This window comes from Capricornis sumatraensis, chromosome 4 (assembly GCF_032405125.1).
Source record: "Capricornis sumatraensis isolate serow.1 chromosome 4, serow.2, whole genome shotgun sequence".
NCBI classification, from domain to species: domain Eukaryota; kingdom Metazoa; phylum Chordata; class Mammalia; order Artiodactyla; family Bovidae; genus Capricornis; species Capricornis sumatraensis.
Genome location: NC_091072.1, coordinates 101,518,621 through 101,534,489, shown reverse-complemented (window position 1 = coordinate 101,534,489; position 15,869 = coordinate 101,518,621). Strand labels below are relative to the sequence as shown.

At 48.8% G+C, this 15,869-nt stretch overlaps 2 protein-coding genes across 3 annotated transcripts; both read left to right on the top strand.

Moving 5' to 3' along the window:
* The first annotated feature begins 8,098 nt into the window (after positions 1 to 8,098).
* On the top strand, positions 8,099 to 12,085 carry MYL6B (myosin light chain 6B). Its single transcript, XM_068970601.1, has 8 exons — positions 8,099 to 8,110; positions 9,402 to 9,630; positions 10,352 to 10,379; positions 10,593 to 10,736; positions 10,956 to 11,129; positions 11,657 to 11,734; positions 11,889 to 11,926; positions 12,065 to 12,085. Exons 2-7 carry the CDS (start codon positions 9,448 to 9,450, stop codon positions 11,915 to 11,917), a joined length of 636 nt encoding a protein of 211 aa, XP_068826702.1. The 5' UTR covers positions 8,099 to 8,110; positions 9,402 to 9,447; the 3' UTR covers positions 11,918 to 11,926; positions 12,065 to 12,085.
* Positions 12,086 to 12,485: 400 nt separating this feature from the next.
* On the top strand, positions 12,486 to 15,707 carry MYL6 (myosin light chain 6). Of its 2 annotated transcripts, XM_068969787.1 has the most exons (7): positions 12,486 to 12,528; positions 12,799 to 12,826; positions 13,847 to 13,990; positions 14,181 to 14,354; positions 14,446 to 14,523; positions 14,827 to 14,871; positions 15,550 to 15,680. In XM_068969787.1, the coding sequence occupies exons 1-6, from the start codon at positions 12,526 to 12,528 to the stop codon at positions 14,853 to 14,855; spliced, it is 456 nt and encodes a 151-aa protein (XP_068825888.1). In that variant the 5' UTR covers positions 12,486 to 12,525; the 3' UTR covers positions 14,856 to 14,871; positions 15,550 to 15,680. The 2 variants fall into 2 exon arrangements, with proteins under 2 accessions (XP_068825888.1, XP_068825887.1); XM_068969786.1 differs by lacking the exon at positions 14,827 to 14,871 and having other exon boundaries at positions 15,550 to 15,707.
* The last annotated feature ends 162 nt before the right edge of the window (positions 15,708 to 15,869 follow it).

Here is a 15,869-nt window from a genome sequence, read left to right as displayed (position 1 = left end):
GATGTTGCACTAAAATGTTTAATATACACTTCAGAGACCTGTAGTAAATTATGTTAAAAAAATGACTGGAAAAGATATATGCACTCCTATTTCACTGCAGCATTACTGACAGCAGCCAGGGTATGGAAACAGCCTCAGTGTTCACTGACGGGTGAGCAGATAAAGAAGACGTGGCATACCAATACAATGGAATGTTATTCAGCCACAGAAATGAAGAGAGTCTCGCCATTCCATTCCAAGGGTGGAAGCTGAGGGCGTTATGGCAAATGAAATAAATCAGACAGAGAAAAACAAATACTGTATGGTTCCACTTGTAGGTGGAATCTAAAAGACAACATCAACAGCAACAAAACCAAGCTCAGAGAACAGACTGGTGGTGGCCAGTGGCTGGTGGCAGGGGAAGGAGGGTGGGTGAAATGGGTGAAGGGAGTCAAAAACGATAAAATTGCAGTTATAAGCCCTGGGGATGTGGTGTGCAGTACAGCATGGTGACTACAGTTAATACTGTATTTCATCTTTTTTTTTTTTTTTCCAGTTTTACAGCTCTATTTTATTTAGAAGAGAGCAGGAAAATCCATCTTTGAGGCGTGAGGGCATGTCGATCTAAAGACATGAGGAGAGAGCACCCCAGTGTGTGGGAGAGAGAGTGAGCCAGCTAGCTTTGGCTCTTTTATTTGTATGTTTATCTCTCCCTGGGCCTGTCCTATGTAAATTGGGCCAGCCAGGAGTGTTGTTTGTTTCACCTGAGGTCCTCACTCTGGTCCTTGGACCTTCTTTTGTTTCATTTTCCCGGGCTTTTCCCTTCCTTGTCTGTAGCCACTGCCATTTTGGACGCCTCTTCCCTGTTCTACCTACCTAACATACCACCCTCAAGAGATGGGAGGCCCAATTCTTTGGGAATAGGGGCGTCGAGGTCTTTCTGGGTACTTCCTGCTGAACTGGGGCGGCGAGGGGTATTGTGCCTCCCCGTCTTGCTAGTCTCAAGCCTCAGAGTCCTTATAGCGGTGTCCATTTAAGGGTGAGTGGTATTTTCTGTGGTTGGCTGTAGTTTCCCATCTTTGTTGAACTGGCACTGTATGTTGTAGCTGGTTGACCTTACCCAGAGGTCTTCTAGGCTGAGACTGGGCCACGTGAGCTTTCTGCCAGTTTGTTTTTCGCTGTTCCGGTTTCCAGCACGATGGGCCTTCCCCTGCACTGGATTTTCTTCGCGTTCTGCCTCTACAGCGGGAGCTTCGCTGGTTGGGCTCCTGCTGTGCCTGGCCTCTTCTGCGTGGAGGTTGTTTCAGCCAGGTTACATCCGAGTCACGGCACCACTGATGTCACACGAGTGTATGTTCCTCGGTTCTTTGTCTAGTCACAACAAAGATTTGGAGCGACGGACATTAAAGCCCTCGGCGCGTCACAGCTCTCGGGTCTTGGACAAACCGTGTTATAGCTCTTAGGCAAATCAGTGTTACGGCTCCACTTTACTTAGAAGATAGCAGGAGAATACATCCTCGAAGTGTGAGGAATGCCAACCCAAAGACTTGAAGAGAAGAGAGTGGAGGAGCATGTGGGAGAGAGAGAGAGAGCGCATGCACGCGGGAGAGGAAGAGAGAGAGAGAGTGTATTTCATATTTCTAAGTTGCTAACAGTAAATCTTTTAAAAGTTCTCATAACACATATACCAATTTTTTATATGGTAACATGTTAACTAGACTTATTGTGATCACTTCACAGCATATACAAATATCAAATCATTATGTTGTACACCTGAAACTAAAATAATGTTAAATGTCAATTTTTTAAAAAAGAGAACTAAAAACCTAAGAACAAGCAGGGTGATCAGGCAAGTAATTATAATACCACTGCACATAAGAAAGGTATAAAGAGTAAGAGAGCTGCTGAAGAGCCTTCTCAAACTTTTCCACGGCACCCTCTGCAAACCTAGTTCCATATAGCACTTCCCACTCACTCTACTCCATACAATTCTTTATTTACACAAAGCTCACTCTGGCCTCCCCTGAAACCTGGCTCATCTCTCAAGAGAACTCATTCACCAGAAGCACCCTCCAGAGACCGTTCTTTCTCCTTAACTCCATGTACTTATACTGGGAGATGGGCTCTGCCTTCTCTTTGCACCCCAATGCTACATCCCCATCATTATTCTCAGGGCAGTGAAAAAAATCTCAGCTCCTTTGGAGATGATGCCAATCTGATACACCGTTTCTACCTTTTCCCATTGCTGTCACTCCCTCAATATACACACACACAGTATTTACAGAAGGGTGTGGTGCCCTGAATATTGCTGTCACCCTGGAGTCTTCAATGTACACTGCAAGTTACTCAGTAACTAAAATCACAGTTCCTCATTTGGTGGACACTTGGTTTCCTCCCTAGTGCCCTTTCCTCCTCATCTGGATGAATTCCAATCCACCTCCTATGGCAGGTGGATCCACCACCCTGGGTGGCCTAAGAGAATTAAAATAACGCCATCCTCCTTACCACAGGGTAGGCAACAACCCAGTCTGAACCTACCAGGGCATATTTATTTCCCTGACCATAGTGATTAGTTCAAGGGTGGATGTGCATTTTTCTAAGTGGGTCTAGTCAGGAACTGATTGCAATGGTCAAGAGAAGTGCTCTCTCTTCCTTCTGTGGTATAAGGATGTGTAGCTAAGCCGTATGTAGCTCCAGGAAAGGATCCAAGGAAGAAGCTAACACAGGGACAGTGGCAAGAGAATTAGATCCCTTGGTGATCTCATGAATTTCTGGATCAATATGAACTAAAAACCCACCCTACCTCTTTCGGATTACTGAAGCCAATAAATCTTGTTTAGCCAGTTTCAGTCAGATTTTTTTGCTATTTGCAATCGAAAGAACTTTAAGGAACACTCTCCTTAAACCCAGTGACCTTCATCTCATTGACCTTTCAACCCCATGGTAACTTGCCTAGTTCCTGTCTTCTCCTATATTCTTTGAAATTTTAATCTCCAATGTGCTATTTTCTCTAGCTACAACTCTGAGGTCTCCAAACATTTCACTTATTCATCCTCTTTGAGACACCAGCCTTGTGACCTCCCACATTCTCTCAATTTAATCAGCCACTTTCATACTCACTCCTTCTCTATTTGGCCTGGACTACAAACCTTTTACTTAAGATTCTCAACTTCCTTGTTCCCAAGTTCACCCATTATCCCTATTCCATAAAATTTAAGCCACTACCATTCCAGCTGCCTCTATTCTCTAGCTTAATTATCCAAGTAGCTGAGTAATACTGGAAGAAGAAAATAACTATCTGTGGATCAGCGCCATTACAAATTTATGATCTCCTTTTACAATCATCCTCCAAGCTATTCAGCAATCTCATGTGTGGAGCAGAGTAGCCACTCAATAAATGTCAAGTGAGTGTTTGTCAGTGGGTCCCCAGTAAGCTGTCACCCTTCTTTCAAAGCACCTATTTAAAACCTTCACTACTTTCTCAAGCCAGCTGCTTCACTTCCTCTTTCTGCAAACTGCATCACATCACTTTAAAAAAAAAAGTTTTATTGTAGTGCTTTACAATGTTTTGTTAGTTTCTGCTGTACAGCAAAGTGAATCAGCCATGTGTATACTGAGTGCAGAATTGATGCTTCTGAACTGTGGTATTGGAGAAGACTCTTGAGAGTCCCTTGGACTGCAAGGAGATCCAACCAGTCCATCCTAAAGCAGATCAGCCCTGGGTGTTCATTGGTAGGATGATGTTGAAGCTGAAACTCCAGTACTTTGGCCACCTGATGTGAAAAGCTGACTCATTGGAAAAGACCCTGATACTGGGAAAGATTGAGGGCAGGAGAAGGGGACAACAGAGGATGAGATGGTTGGATGGCATCACCGACTCAGTGGACATGGGCTTGGGTGGACCTCGGAAGTTGGTGATAGACAGGGAGGCCTGGCGTGCTGCCGTTCATGGGGTCGCAAAGAGTCAGACACAACTGAGCGACTGAACTGAACTGATATACATACTCCCTCTTCTTTGGATTTCTTTCCCATTTAGGTCACCACAGAGCATTGAGTCCCCTGTGCTATATATTGGTAGTAATCACCTCACGTTCTACTTTATGAAAAAAATAAGAGCTCAGTACATGGGAACTCTCTGTCTCTTGAATCCCCAACCTATCTCCCTATTGACTTACTAGTATCAGTGTCCATTATTCACTCTTCCCTTTCACCCAGACGGCCATTCACTCTACAGATATTTGAGTGTCCAGCATATGACAGGCGCTGTGCCCTGCTTGGCCCTGGAAATAGTGTGTGTTGGTGGGGAGAGGGGGCAGGAATATGAAAGAGGTAACAACCTAAGCCGAGAAGAATAGCTTTCTTTTGAAGATCTAAAAGCTAGTAGGTATGGTTGGTTCAGGCAAGGAGTGTTTTGAAACTATGCTGGCTTTTGTGGGTCAATGCGAGGATTCTTTTTTATCAAAGCATGTGAAAGGATTTTAAGCAGGAAGATGACATGATCAAATGCACATTTTTAAAAGATCACTTTTATTACCCATGTCTGTTAGTTTATTCTCTGAGCTTTCCAGTAGGCTAAAAATATTTCAAATAGATTTCCAGGCCCTAACACAGACCTAGAATCAGAATCTTTGGGAGCAGAATCTGGAAGTTTGTCTGCTTACAGGAAATTCTGAAGAACAGCTAAATCTGAGTATCACCATTTTAGAATATTACAAAAATGAAATTAGCATTTCTTGCCAGAAAACCTATCTTTCTGTTTATATGTGGCATCTAGTATGCGTCTATAAAAACGGGTCTTGGAGAGGACTTCATCAATGACCCGTGCATCATAAAACATCCTCCTCACCCTCCCTCTTCTATCACGCATCACCACCAGTACCACTTTCTGATCAAAATGCCAGAGGACTGAAGACATATTTCCTATTTATTGAGGAAACTGGGGTCTCTCTACCTAAACTATTATCCATCTTAACACATTAGTCACTGGTGAAAGAGCTAGGTAAAGTGTATAGGGTGAAACCAAAATTATTCAAGTTACTAAAGATTTACATAGTGTAACTCCAGAAACTGTCCCATCAGGTTTTAATGTACATTAAAACATAGACCTTTCATAAGCTGTGCCTGTCCTCATCTCATACTGTCTGAATGGCTATCATCAAAAAGAACACAAACAAAAATGTTGGCGAAGATGTGGAGAGGAGAACCCTTGTACACCATTGGTAGGAATGTAAATTGATGCAGCCACTATGAAAAACAGTGCAGAAGTTTCTCAAAAGGCCAAAAACAGAGTTACCATATGACCAAACAATTCCACTCTTGGGTATATATTAAAAAACAAAAACAAAAAACCAATACCCCAGTGTTCACAACAGCATTATTTAAAATTGCCAAGAATACAGAAGCACGAGTGGAACAAGATGTGGTGTGTACACACACACACACACACACACACACACACACACACACACACACACACACCGGAATACTATTCAGCCACAAGAAAGAATGAAATTTTGTCACCTGTAGCAACATGGATGGACTAGGAGGGCATTATATTAAGTGAAGTATCTCAGAGAAAGAAATACTGTATGATGTCACTTATATGTGGAATCTAAAAAATACAAAAAATCAGTGAATATAACAAAAAAGAAGCAGACTCGCAGATACAGAGAACAAACTAGTGGTCACTAGTGGGGAAGGGGCAGGGGCAGCTTGGGGTAGGGGAGTTGGAGGTATAAAGAATGGGTGTGAGACATGCTCAAGCATATACTTTAAAACATGGGGAGTATAGCCAATACTTTGTAATGATTGTAATTGGAAAGTAACTTTTAAAATTGTATTTTAAAAAGCTCTGCTCTTCCTAATTATTTTATGTTGACTAATATTAGAATAGGGCTTCCCTGGTGGCTCAAATGGTAAAGCATCTGCCTGCAATGTAGGAGACCCAGGTTTGATTCCTGGGTTGGAAAGATCCCCTGGAGAAGGAAATGGCAATTCACTCCAGCACTCTTGCCTGGAAAATCCCACAGACCGAGGAGCCTGACAGGCTACAGTCCATGCAGTTGCAGAGAGTCGGACACGACTGAGCGACTTCACTCACTCACTCACTCAATATTAGAATATGCAATCCTTAAGAACACACAAGTCACATCCCAGGTGGCGCAGGAAGAGAGGAGAGCTGGGGATTTGTCACAGAAAGCCCACATATATGGTGCATAAATCACCTATGCCCAGTTAAGACCACGTTCAGTCTGGTTTGTGTTATTTATTATTAAAAGAGATAATACAGAAAATGAAGGCTAGTCCTCCAATTTGTATTTGGCAAGGGACTTCATCTTTTCTTCTTGCACTGCTTATCTACAAATCAGACAAAAGGCTAGAGAGTCAGATGATGCCATAAGCACTTCTCCTTGGCAAACTGCCAAAAGGCAGTTATGAAGGGGAATGAGAAATCAGATAAACCATCTTCAAAACCAACTTCTGTGGAAGCAATGAAAGACACAAAAAATCATCTTTGATGTGGCCCTCCCCCAAACAGTCTTGTAACCAAACACTTAAGACAAATGTATTCTTTCTTGCTCTCCATCTGTTCATGCCTAGTAATCTTTTATGGATGAAAAATGAGGAAATACCAACTACTTCATATGCTGGGAAGGGTAAAGGAAATTTAGCTAACAAATCACTTACTCTGTGCCTGGTCCATTCTGTTTTACAAAAATTAACACACTGAACCCTCCCAACAGAACTACAAGGTTACATATTATTGATAACTGAAGTTGCTTGTATGTGGCAGAACCTAGATTCAAATTTAAACATACAGAAACCCCTCCCCCCAAAAAAAAATCTAAGCAGGCTGGTCTGAGTCCACATTCTTTACCATCTCTATGGTTCACAGCAGTACCTGCTCTGCTGAGACTTCCAGAATAGTTGCTAACACCCTCCTCATCGTTACTGTTTCTATTACACAACCCATTTCTGGTCTTCCAAGAAGCTTGCCCCAACCAGCAAGCATCACTTCTGCACTGCCCATAAAGTTCACTTACGCCTCACACTATTGACCTCTGGTGGGTAGGTTTTCTTCTCCGACCCACTGCTTGCCCATCCAGGCAAGCCCCAATGTCCAACACTGTGTGAGCAACCAGGGCATTTACTGGTCCAGCCAGTGAAGTCGAGCTTGCCTGGGCTGGCTCCCTCCAAGCACAAACAGGAACTTTGATAATCATCTGGGGGATGTACAACACAGGGAATACAGCAAAAATTACAGTAACTATAAATAATCTTTAAAAACTGAGAATCACTGTGTAGTACACCTGAAACTTATATTTGTAAACTTTACTTCAATTTTTTAAAAAAATCTAAAAAACAACCATCTGCGGGAAAGAGATGTCCAATGCTGGGCAGAGACTTCTCATAGTCAAAGGCTGGAGAAGCCAGCCCTGCATTCCAAGACCTGTGAAGAAACGACAGGGTGGCTGGTACATACGCTGCCGCATTCAGCGGAAATTTCAATTTAGAGCGACTAGGGCAGGTGACCCTGCTTAATTCCAAAGTTTAACACTTAACTAACAATTCATTTTTCAAAAAACGAAAAACTTCAGTTAACTGTTCCAAGTCACAAGGCAACTCAACGGCTTCTGTTCTCTTTCTACCAAACAGTAAAAGGACGCTAAAAAGGCCGAACCATTATGCCCGAGGGAGTAAGTGCTTCCTACTGTCTGACCTCCATCCGGCCTGCTGCAGCTGCAGCCTTTCCCCCTCGTTCTGCGTTCTTACCAGTGGATTCAGGAATAAATCCCCGCCCACACTAAACGGGGAACTCAGAGCCAAGCAAAGGAGATATCTTGAGGGGCCACGCGCGGTTTTACGGTCAGGGATAGGGGCTGTAAAGTGCTCATTGCCTTTAGGTTCTGGGACAAGAATCGCACCCCCAAATCCTGAGTCACCAACCGCCGCCGCGGGCCGGAAGTCACTGCGCCAGCATCCTCCCTGAGCCTTACCGCGGTGTTTCCCGTGAGCCCGCGGGCGCGCGAGGACTACATCTCCCGGCATGCTCCGAGGCCGCAGAAATTAACCCTTCAGGGCCCGCGGCTGCCCTGCGCCCCGCCTCCGCCCCTTACCTGGACCCCGCAGGGTGAGTTTTGGGGCGCTGGGGAGGGGCTCTTTCCTTTATTTAAGGCTTAGGGGTGTGTATGTGTAGGGGTTTGTGTGTGTGTATGTGTGTGAGGTACTCCTGGCTAGAGGAGAGATTCTGATTTTCCTAAAATGAGACGATTTGCAGTAATGAGGTTCAGATGGTTGTTTTTTTTTTTTGCGAGTGGGAGACCCAGCATCAACTCTCTAAACCCCTAAATGGAATCACTACTGTCTTCCTCAGAATGCTGTCTAAATCATCGCCTTCTTTACCCCCAGTACAAAAATAACCAGCAAACCCTCCCCTCTTTCATAGGCCCCTGACTTCCACCTTTCCCCAGTGCCCACAGCAAGGTTTGCAACCTGGCTGCCAAGTCAGGGTCTTATTATCCTTCTGGTTGAGGGTTGAATACTCATGGAGCCCAGAGGACCTCGCACATCTTTACGGATTAGAGATTTTAGAAATTAGGCCCTTTGCCTCTCAGAGCCTGCCTTTCCCCTCAGGTGCCACCATGGAGTCCCTACAGGTTCAGCAGGCACCCGTCTTTGTCTGACTTGAATGACCATAGGCTTGTGGACAAGGGTTCCTTTCTTTGGAGTATGGGTGATGGGTATTAAACTCAATCCTTCCCTCCATCCCCACTCTTAAAACAACACGGGCTAGGAGACAGTGGGTGGGAGTCACGCCTTTCTATTACTGTTCTTTCTCCATATCGTGCAGTGCACAGTTCCAGTTCTGGGCTGGGAGGGAGGGGGTTAGGGACTTGAGGTACCGAGTATTATAAGCTGTGGGGTGAACTACCTGCTCCTCATCGATAGGAAGAGGGAAGTGGAAGAGCTGCTTGTTTTTTACCTCTTTCACTACTCCCAGACCCCACTTTAATAAGGCCCCCATCCTTGCCTCCATCTTCAAGAGTCTAAAGCTGCTAGGGAAAAGGACTATTCCGAGTAAGGGGGTTGGAATTTTCTGGGTCCCCTTCTCTTCCTCACCCCTGTTTCAGTTTGTCCCTGGCAACCCTCCTATCTGCACCCTGAAAGTTAACCGCCCCCCCCGTTCTGGGCTGTCTCTGCCTTCCTCCCCCGGCCCCCAAAGGGCCATTGTTCTGGTCAGCATTTGGGGCGGGGTGGACAGAAGGGAGAAGACCTTGGGGCAGGAGTCCTGAACCACACAAGGCCAGGGGAGTGAGGGCAGCCGGCATACCTCTCCTCTATCTCACCCTCCCCCCAGCCAACTGGCTCCCTGCCCCTGCCCCCGCCCCTTGACATCCCAGACTCCCTGGCTATTTAAACAGAGATGGGTGCCCCCATCGGCACACTGTCCTTTGGCCACCCGACATCATGCCTCCCAAGAAGGATGTTCCCGTGAAGAAGCCAGTGGGGCCCCCTGCTGCCTCCAAGCCTGCTGCTAAGCCTGCAGTAGGGCCCCCTCCATCCAGGGTTGAGCTACCACCACCTGTCCCTCTAATCATTGAGAAACCTGCGAAACCCCAGGAGCCCCCCATCGATCTCTCCAAAGTGGTGGTAAGTCCCTGAAAAGTGAGAAGAGAATGGAGGAGTCGGTACAACAGTGGGATGTAGCCTAGGGGACTACAGGTATCTAGAAGGTAGGGAATCAGTAAGCACTGGATGATGGTGGGGGGTTTTCTTAGTACCCCCCACCCCCCGCTGGAAGCATCTAAGCTTAATGACTCTATTGTCTTTGTTGCCCTCTGCCTCTAACCGATAACATGTGTGTGTATGTACATCACTTTCTCACTGTACTGCTGGAGGCAGAGCCTGTAAGATGGGGAACATCTGGGTTCTGAGGACAGTTTCAAGGTGAAAGGGGGGAGCTGCTGCCTGTGCCTGTCTGACTATTCAATATGAAAAGCCACAGCTCTGAACCCCAGGAGGGAAGGCTGAAGAGGACAGACTTGTTAGACAATCACAGCTGGGGGCCAGGGGTAAATTTAGCCTTTGTTCAGCCCCCAGTTATGTGAGGGATGCAGGGCTCAGGGCAGTAGAGGGAGGGGAACAGGTGGCATGGGATTAACCCTGTTCCCAGGAAACCCTCCCCCCAATAATTCCTCCTCTTGGGATTCTCCCAAGTTCTGGAGCTGGGAATGGGACTGAGATGGCTGGATTCCCAGCCTGGTCCCTATGGGCCCCTCCCCTGAAGTGGCTGCCAGTGGGTCGGGAGGAGTGCTGGAGAGGGATTGAGTGAGTCCTGTCATCTCTCCTCACATGCTCTTCTCTTCCACAGATCGAGTTTAACAAGGACCAGCTGGAGGGTGAGGAGACGCCACTGATCCCACTGTCCATCCCAAGTCCCTAGTCAGATCCTCTTTCTATTCCCCTACCTCTATTCCCGACCTTGAAACCTCCCACACTAGTGCTCCTTGTGTTCTCTGTTCTGCCCAGCTCAAGCGCATTGTTTCTGAATTTCCTTTCTCTTGGTGGTGATGGGAACCCCTTGTCAACACTGACCTCTCCTTACACTTCAGAGTTCAAGGAGGCCTTCGAGCTGTATGACCGAGTGGGGGATGGCAAGATCCAGTTCAGCCAGTGTGGGGACGTGATGAGGGCTCTGGGCCAGAACCCCACCAACGCCGAGGTGCTCAGGGTCATGGGATACCCCAAGAGTGATGGTGAGGGCACCTCTGGGACAATGCGGGTTTTCAGTTTGGTGGTGGAATGTTGGTAAGGTGATAAAGGATGCTGAGGTGGGTCCCAGGACTTTAAAAACTGTCAAACATAAGGGCAGAAAAATATCTGAATGTTGAACAGATGAAACCCTTCATGGTGGGGATGGGAGTTGGGTCCTAGGTGATACTGTAGTAACCTCTCCTTCACCTCTCTATCTCCAGAGCTGAAGTCCCGGCGTGTGGACTTTGAGACTTTCCTGCCCATGCTTCAGGCAGTCGCCAAGTTGCCAGACCGAGGCTCATACCAGGACTACCTGGAGGGGCTTCGGGTGTTTGACAAAGAGCAGAATGGCAAAGTCATGGGAGCTGAGCTCAGACATGTCCTCACCACCCTGGGTGAGACAGGGACCAGAACTCCTGGGGGTGTTGAGAGGAGGGGATGAACTAAGAAGGTTAGCCAAGTAAGCAGAGCCAGTGAGGGATTACTGTCCTGTGGGTCATGGGCAGGAGACTGAGAAGGTCAGAGCCTTAGGGACAGGATCTGAAGGTCTTCCTCCTTCAGTCTAAAGTGAGTGGGCTGCAGCTGTCTCCCAAAGGGCAGAGGAAAGGGAATGAGGTGGGAAATCTGAGTTTCAGTCTTGGGAAGAGATGGCTGTACTCTATGATATGGTCTGTTTTTTAATCCTCTGGAATTCAGTTTCCTTGTCTGTCAAAGCTTTCACCACCTATAATTGAGGTGAAATGGAAAGCAAGATTCAGAGACACATTCAAGGCATGCCCACTACAAAGAGGGAATTCTCTTGGGGGACTGTTGCTATGGGCAAGTCTCCAGGGTGGGAGAAGAGGAGGTGCCACCAGAAGAAAGAGGCATGGGTTGAATGAGGGAGGGAAGGCAGGGGCTAAAACACTGTGTCTGGGCCCAGGAGAGAGGATGACTGAAGAGGAGGTGGAGTCTGTTTTGGCAGGACATGAGGACAGCAGTGGCTGCATCAACTATGAAGGTGAGGGGCCAGAGGAGCAGAAACGACTGGGGAAGAGGGAGGCAGGAGGCCCGAGGTATGTGGGTGGAGGCATCCTGAAGTCTGAATTATCTAAAGTCAGATGGGTTATCATCAGGCCAGCTTCTGAAGCCCCTCTTGCCTCTTCTCTCTGCAGCCTTCCTGAAGCACATCCTAAGCGTCTGAGCAATGCAGGTACGGCACTCTCACTGCGCCTTGGGAGGCAAGCCTCCTTCCTGTCCCTCTGCCTGCGTACAAAAGCAAGGAAGTGCATTTCCGTGTCTTGCTGCGCCGACAGCGGCAGGATTTGGCAACGTTCATCTTTTTCCACAGGTGCAGTGGCGTCGGACGCTGGGCTCCCACCAGGCAAAAGCACGTTCCTGCCACTAGGAGGCTACTGTTTCAAAATAAAGAGACGTTTCCTCCCTTAGCTTCCGACTCTTGCTTTCTTTAGAGGTGGGGGAGGGAAAGGGAGGGCTCCTCTTCCCACCCGCACCCACCAATGCGACCTCCTCTGACTTTCTCGCTGCTCGGAGGAGCAGATTCCTTGCGCCCCATTCCACCTTGTTCTGCAGTTTCTGTGCCCCAGGTAGGGCTATTCTGGTGACTTGAACACCAGCTGGCCCCCGCCCACCTTATTACTAATATAGTAGCGTCATCTGCATAAACCCGGGCCAGGATCCCTATTGGTTGGGTCAGCTGGGGTGACGTCATTAGGACGTACTAAGACTAGGGTTGGGCCAGGAACCGGAGCCATTACTGCAGAAAAAGGTCCCGCAGAGCTGAGCGTCAAGATGGTGGGGCCCGGGGCCGAGAGGATGAGCGGGATTTGGGGCGAAAGGCGGGAAGCCGGGGAGAGGGGGCGGGGAGAAGGCAGAGAGTAGCGGGTAAATGAACCGGAGGCCCTCGAAGGTTGGAGGTGAGGTTGGAGTGTCTGGGATCCTACCCTGCTGGGAAGCGAGTCCCCAGCATGGAATAGGAGTTTGTGATTCAGAGTTCTTGGGACTGGGACGGAAGCTGGGGGGATTGGAGTTAAGATGCTGACCACTCTCGTCTTCTCTGAGCAGTGTGACTTCACCGAGGATCAGACCGCAGGTAGGTTATCTCTGACCTCTGTTGAGGTCATGTTAGGGAGAGGGACACTCCCTCTAGCTCTTTCACCCTCACCTGTCATCTCTTTAGCACCCCCAGGGGAGTACCTGGTGGGTTCCCTTCTCCTTCCTTCTGGATCTTCCATTTTCTTTTCTCACTCTTTCTTCCTCCCTTCCCTTCTACTCTAGATCTGAGCCCCAAGCACTGGGTGAGTTTTAGGTGATGTGGGTGTGTGAAACAACTTGATCACTAATGCCTGCTGTGTGTGGGGCTTGGGGACGGTGTATTAAGCTGTTTGTGCTCCTGTGTTCCTTAATCAGCTACTTCTGCCTCTTTTTCTCCTGTGGTAACTACCCTCTCCCCTCAGCTTGGAATTGTAAAGGCTGTAAACAGCAGTGACCTGTTTTTTTGTGAAAGTGCAACAGGGGAGTTTGCTGAGGATACTTCTTTGTAGCAGTACCCTCTGAAAGGACCCTGTACTAGAGGGGTGAGAAGTGGCAGGCTGGGATGACCCCAGTCCCAGGCCGCTGCTCCCACTTCCTTATAAGGACAGGGCCCAGACAGGGCGGTGGCAAATTCCTGCCCTGAGTCGTGTAATGAGGAGGCTGGGCAGGCTTGCTGCAGGCGGAGAGGGTATGTAAATGGCCGGAACCACTCTGCTAAGCGTTGAGGAAGGCCAGGTCTTTATGTGAGACACCTGAGTTGGGAGGAAGGGACACTGGATCCCTCTTAGAGGGGTTGGGTGTACAGTGTTATAAATATCTGATTTCTTGCTGCAGGCGGAGAGGGTATGTAAATAGCCATAACCAATCTACTAAGGGTTGAGGAAGGCCAGGTCTTTATGTGAGACAACCTGAGTTGGGAGGAAGGGACACTGGATCTCTCTTACAGGGGTTGGGTGTACAGTGTTATAAATATATTATTTCCTCAGCATGATCGAAGTTGAATGGGCGGTGGGGACCCTGGAGGAGGGTTTGGGTTAACACCTGTGTGTCCCATACTGATGTTTATCTGGATCCTCAGAGTTCAAGGAGGCCTTCCAGCTGTTTGACCGAACGGGGGATGGCAAGATCCTGTACAGTCAGTGTGGGGACGTGATGAGGGCCCTGGGCCAGAATCCCACCAACGCCGAGGTGCTCAAAGTCCTGGGGAACCCCAAGAGTGATGGTGAGGGTCCTTAAGAACAACTCTGCACTGTGGAGTCTTCAGCTAATAGCTTCCTTTTATCTTCCTAGGCCCCAAACACGAGCGGGTCTTGTCTGGCAAATCCCACAGATTTCTCCTGCGTGGAGTGGGAGCCCCTTAACCCCCAGTCCTGAGAACACATATGACTTAGCTTCCACCTCCTTTTCGGCAGAGATGAATGTGAAGGTACTGGACTTTGAGCACTTTCTACCCATGCTGCAGACTGTGGCCAAGAACAAGGACCAGGGCACCTATGAGGACTATGTTGAAGGCCTTCGGGTGTTTGACAAGGAAGGGAATGGCACCGTCATGGGTGCTGAGATCCGGCACGTTCTCGTCACACTGGGTGAGGCTCTGCCCTTCCTTCTTGAGGTGCCACCTGAGAGACCTCGGTGTCACCCAACTCCAGAATGCTCGCTCTTCCTTCCTCTCTGCAGGTGAGAAGATGACAGAGGAAGAAGTAGAGATGCTGGTGGCAGGGCATGAGGACAGCAATGGCTGTATCAACTATGAAGGTGAGGGACGAACCGGTGGTCTCACGGAGGAAGCAGCCATACGGGGCAGGTCATGCACCGCACTGAGGGCTTTCCCTGTCCCTGGATTCAGGCTCCTAAAAGTGCCAGGAGGCAAGGGGCAGGGCCCAGCCCCGCCCAGGAATGGGAGGCCAGAGGGGTGTGACAGGAAAGGAAGGGCTCCTGTGGCCTGAAGGGTGGGAAAGGGATGGGAAGTAAAAATGGATGTCCAGTTCCTCACTGCCTGACCCCTTCACCCCACGTCTATGTCTTGTCTTCACCATGAATGTCTCTTCCTTCCTGCAGCGTTTGTGAGGCATATCCTGTCGGGGTGACGGGCCCATGGGGCGGGTACGGCTCCTCCCAGCCCCCCTTCTCTAGTTGACCTCCCCAGTGTTTTTTTCCCCAGCCTCTGCTCTCTAGCCCCTGCCTTCCCCTACTACCATCTGACTTCTTCCCGGCATGCCTCTGCATGGAGCTGACTGGGGAGGGGAGGGGTTCCTCAAAGAGGCAGACAGCCTGGGGGTGTGGCACCTCCTCCTTTCCTAGAACGGGGTCTGAGGTTTGGTTGGCTTCCAGGGTGCTGGTGTCTGGGAACTCACACCAGCCTACCTACCCCTGTCTGGCTTCATGGTGATCCTTTAGCCCAGGATCACGTGGTTGGCAGGGAGGGTGGGTTGCCTGCCCCACCGTGCTGCTGTAGGTCTTCTCTTCTTTCTGCTGGGCAGCTTGGAGATACCCTAACCCAAAACTCTTGTCTCCTCCTCCCCCCAGTGGCTGACAGTAGCTGTAGGTGTAGTTGGGAACTCTTCCGCCTCTGCTGTGTTCTTGCTGCTCAGGGTGGGGCAGGGGGAACTAACAGCTGGTGGGAGGGGAGCTGGGGGTCGAGAGTACTGCAAACTGACCCCAAGGTTGGTTGTTGTGGGCGCATTCCTTCTTACACTGCCTTTGTGGTCTGTGGTCTCCTGGCCCCTGGCGGACCCCTCCCCTTCGCCCTGCTTCCTGTTCACCCCCCTCTCCTTTCCACAGAGCTCGTCCGCATGGTGCTGAATGGCTGAGGATATTCCCAGTGTGCGTGGACACTGCACCTTCTTTGTGGGAGATTGTGTATGTAGCCCGGAGGCTTCCTAGGTTCTCTTGTCACAGTATTTTCCCCAGATTCTCTCTCTTGGATGATGTCTACCATCAGCATTCACCAAATAAACTTGTTCTCTGCTCTATGTGCAGTTCTGCTGTTCTTCCTGAGCAGGGTGAAAGGGAAGGCAGTCCCGGGTCAGTGGACCAGAGGTTGTGGAAAGCCAGCCAAGGGCCTGTAGGAGCCACTTTTGCCTCATTTAAGAGATGCTGGC

Bases quoted from the DNA above. Each gene is read 5' to 3' on its own strand.
- MYL6 (XM_068969786.1), top strand. The intron at 13,991-14,180 runs GTGAGGGTCCTT...CCTTTTCGGCAG, and splicing joins GGGGAACCCCAAGAGTGATG to AGATGAATGTGAAGGTACTG. The intron at 14,355-14,445 runs GTGAGGCTCTGC...TCCTCTCTGCAG, and splicing joins GCACGTTCTCGTCACACTGG to GTGAGAAGATGACAGAGGAA.
- MYL6B (XM_068970601.1), top strand. From the start codon at position 9,448: ATGCCTCCCAAGAAGGATGTTCCCGTGAAGAAGCCAGTGGGGCCCCCT. The intron at 10,737-10,955 runs GTGAGGGCACCT...CTCTATCTCCAG, and splicing joins GGGATACCCCAAGAGTGATG to AGCTGAAGTCCCGGCGTGTG. The intron at 11,130-11,656 runs GTGAGACAGGGA...GTCTGGGCCCAG, and splicing joins ACATGTCCTCACCACCCTGG to GAGAGAGGATGACTGAAGAG.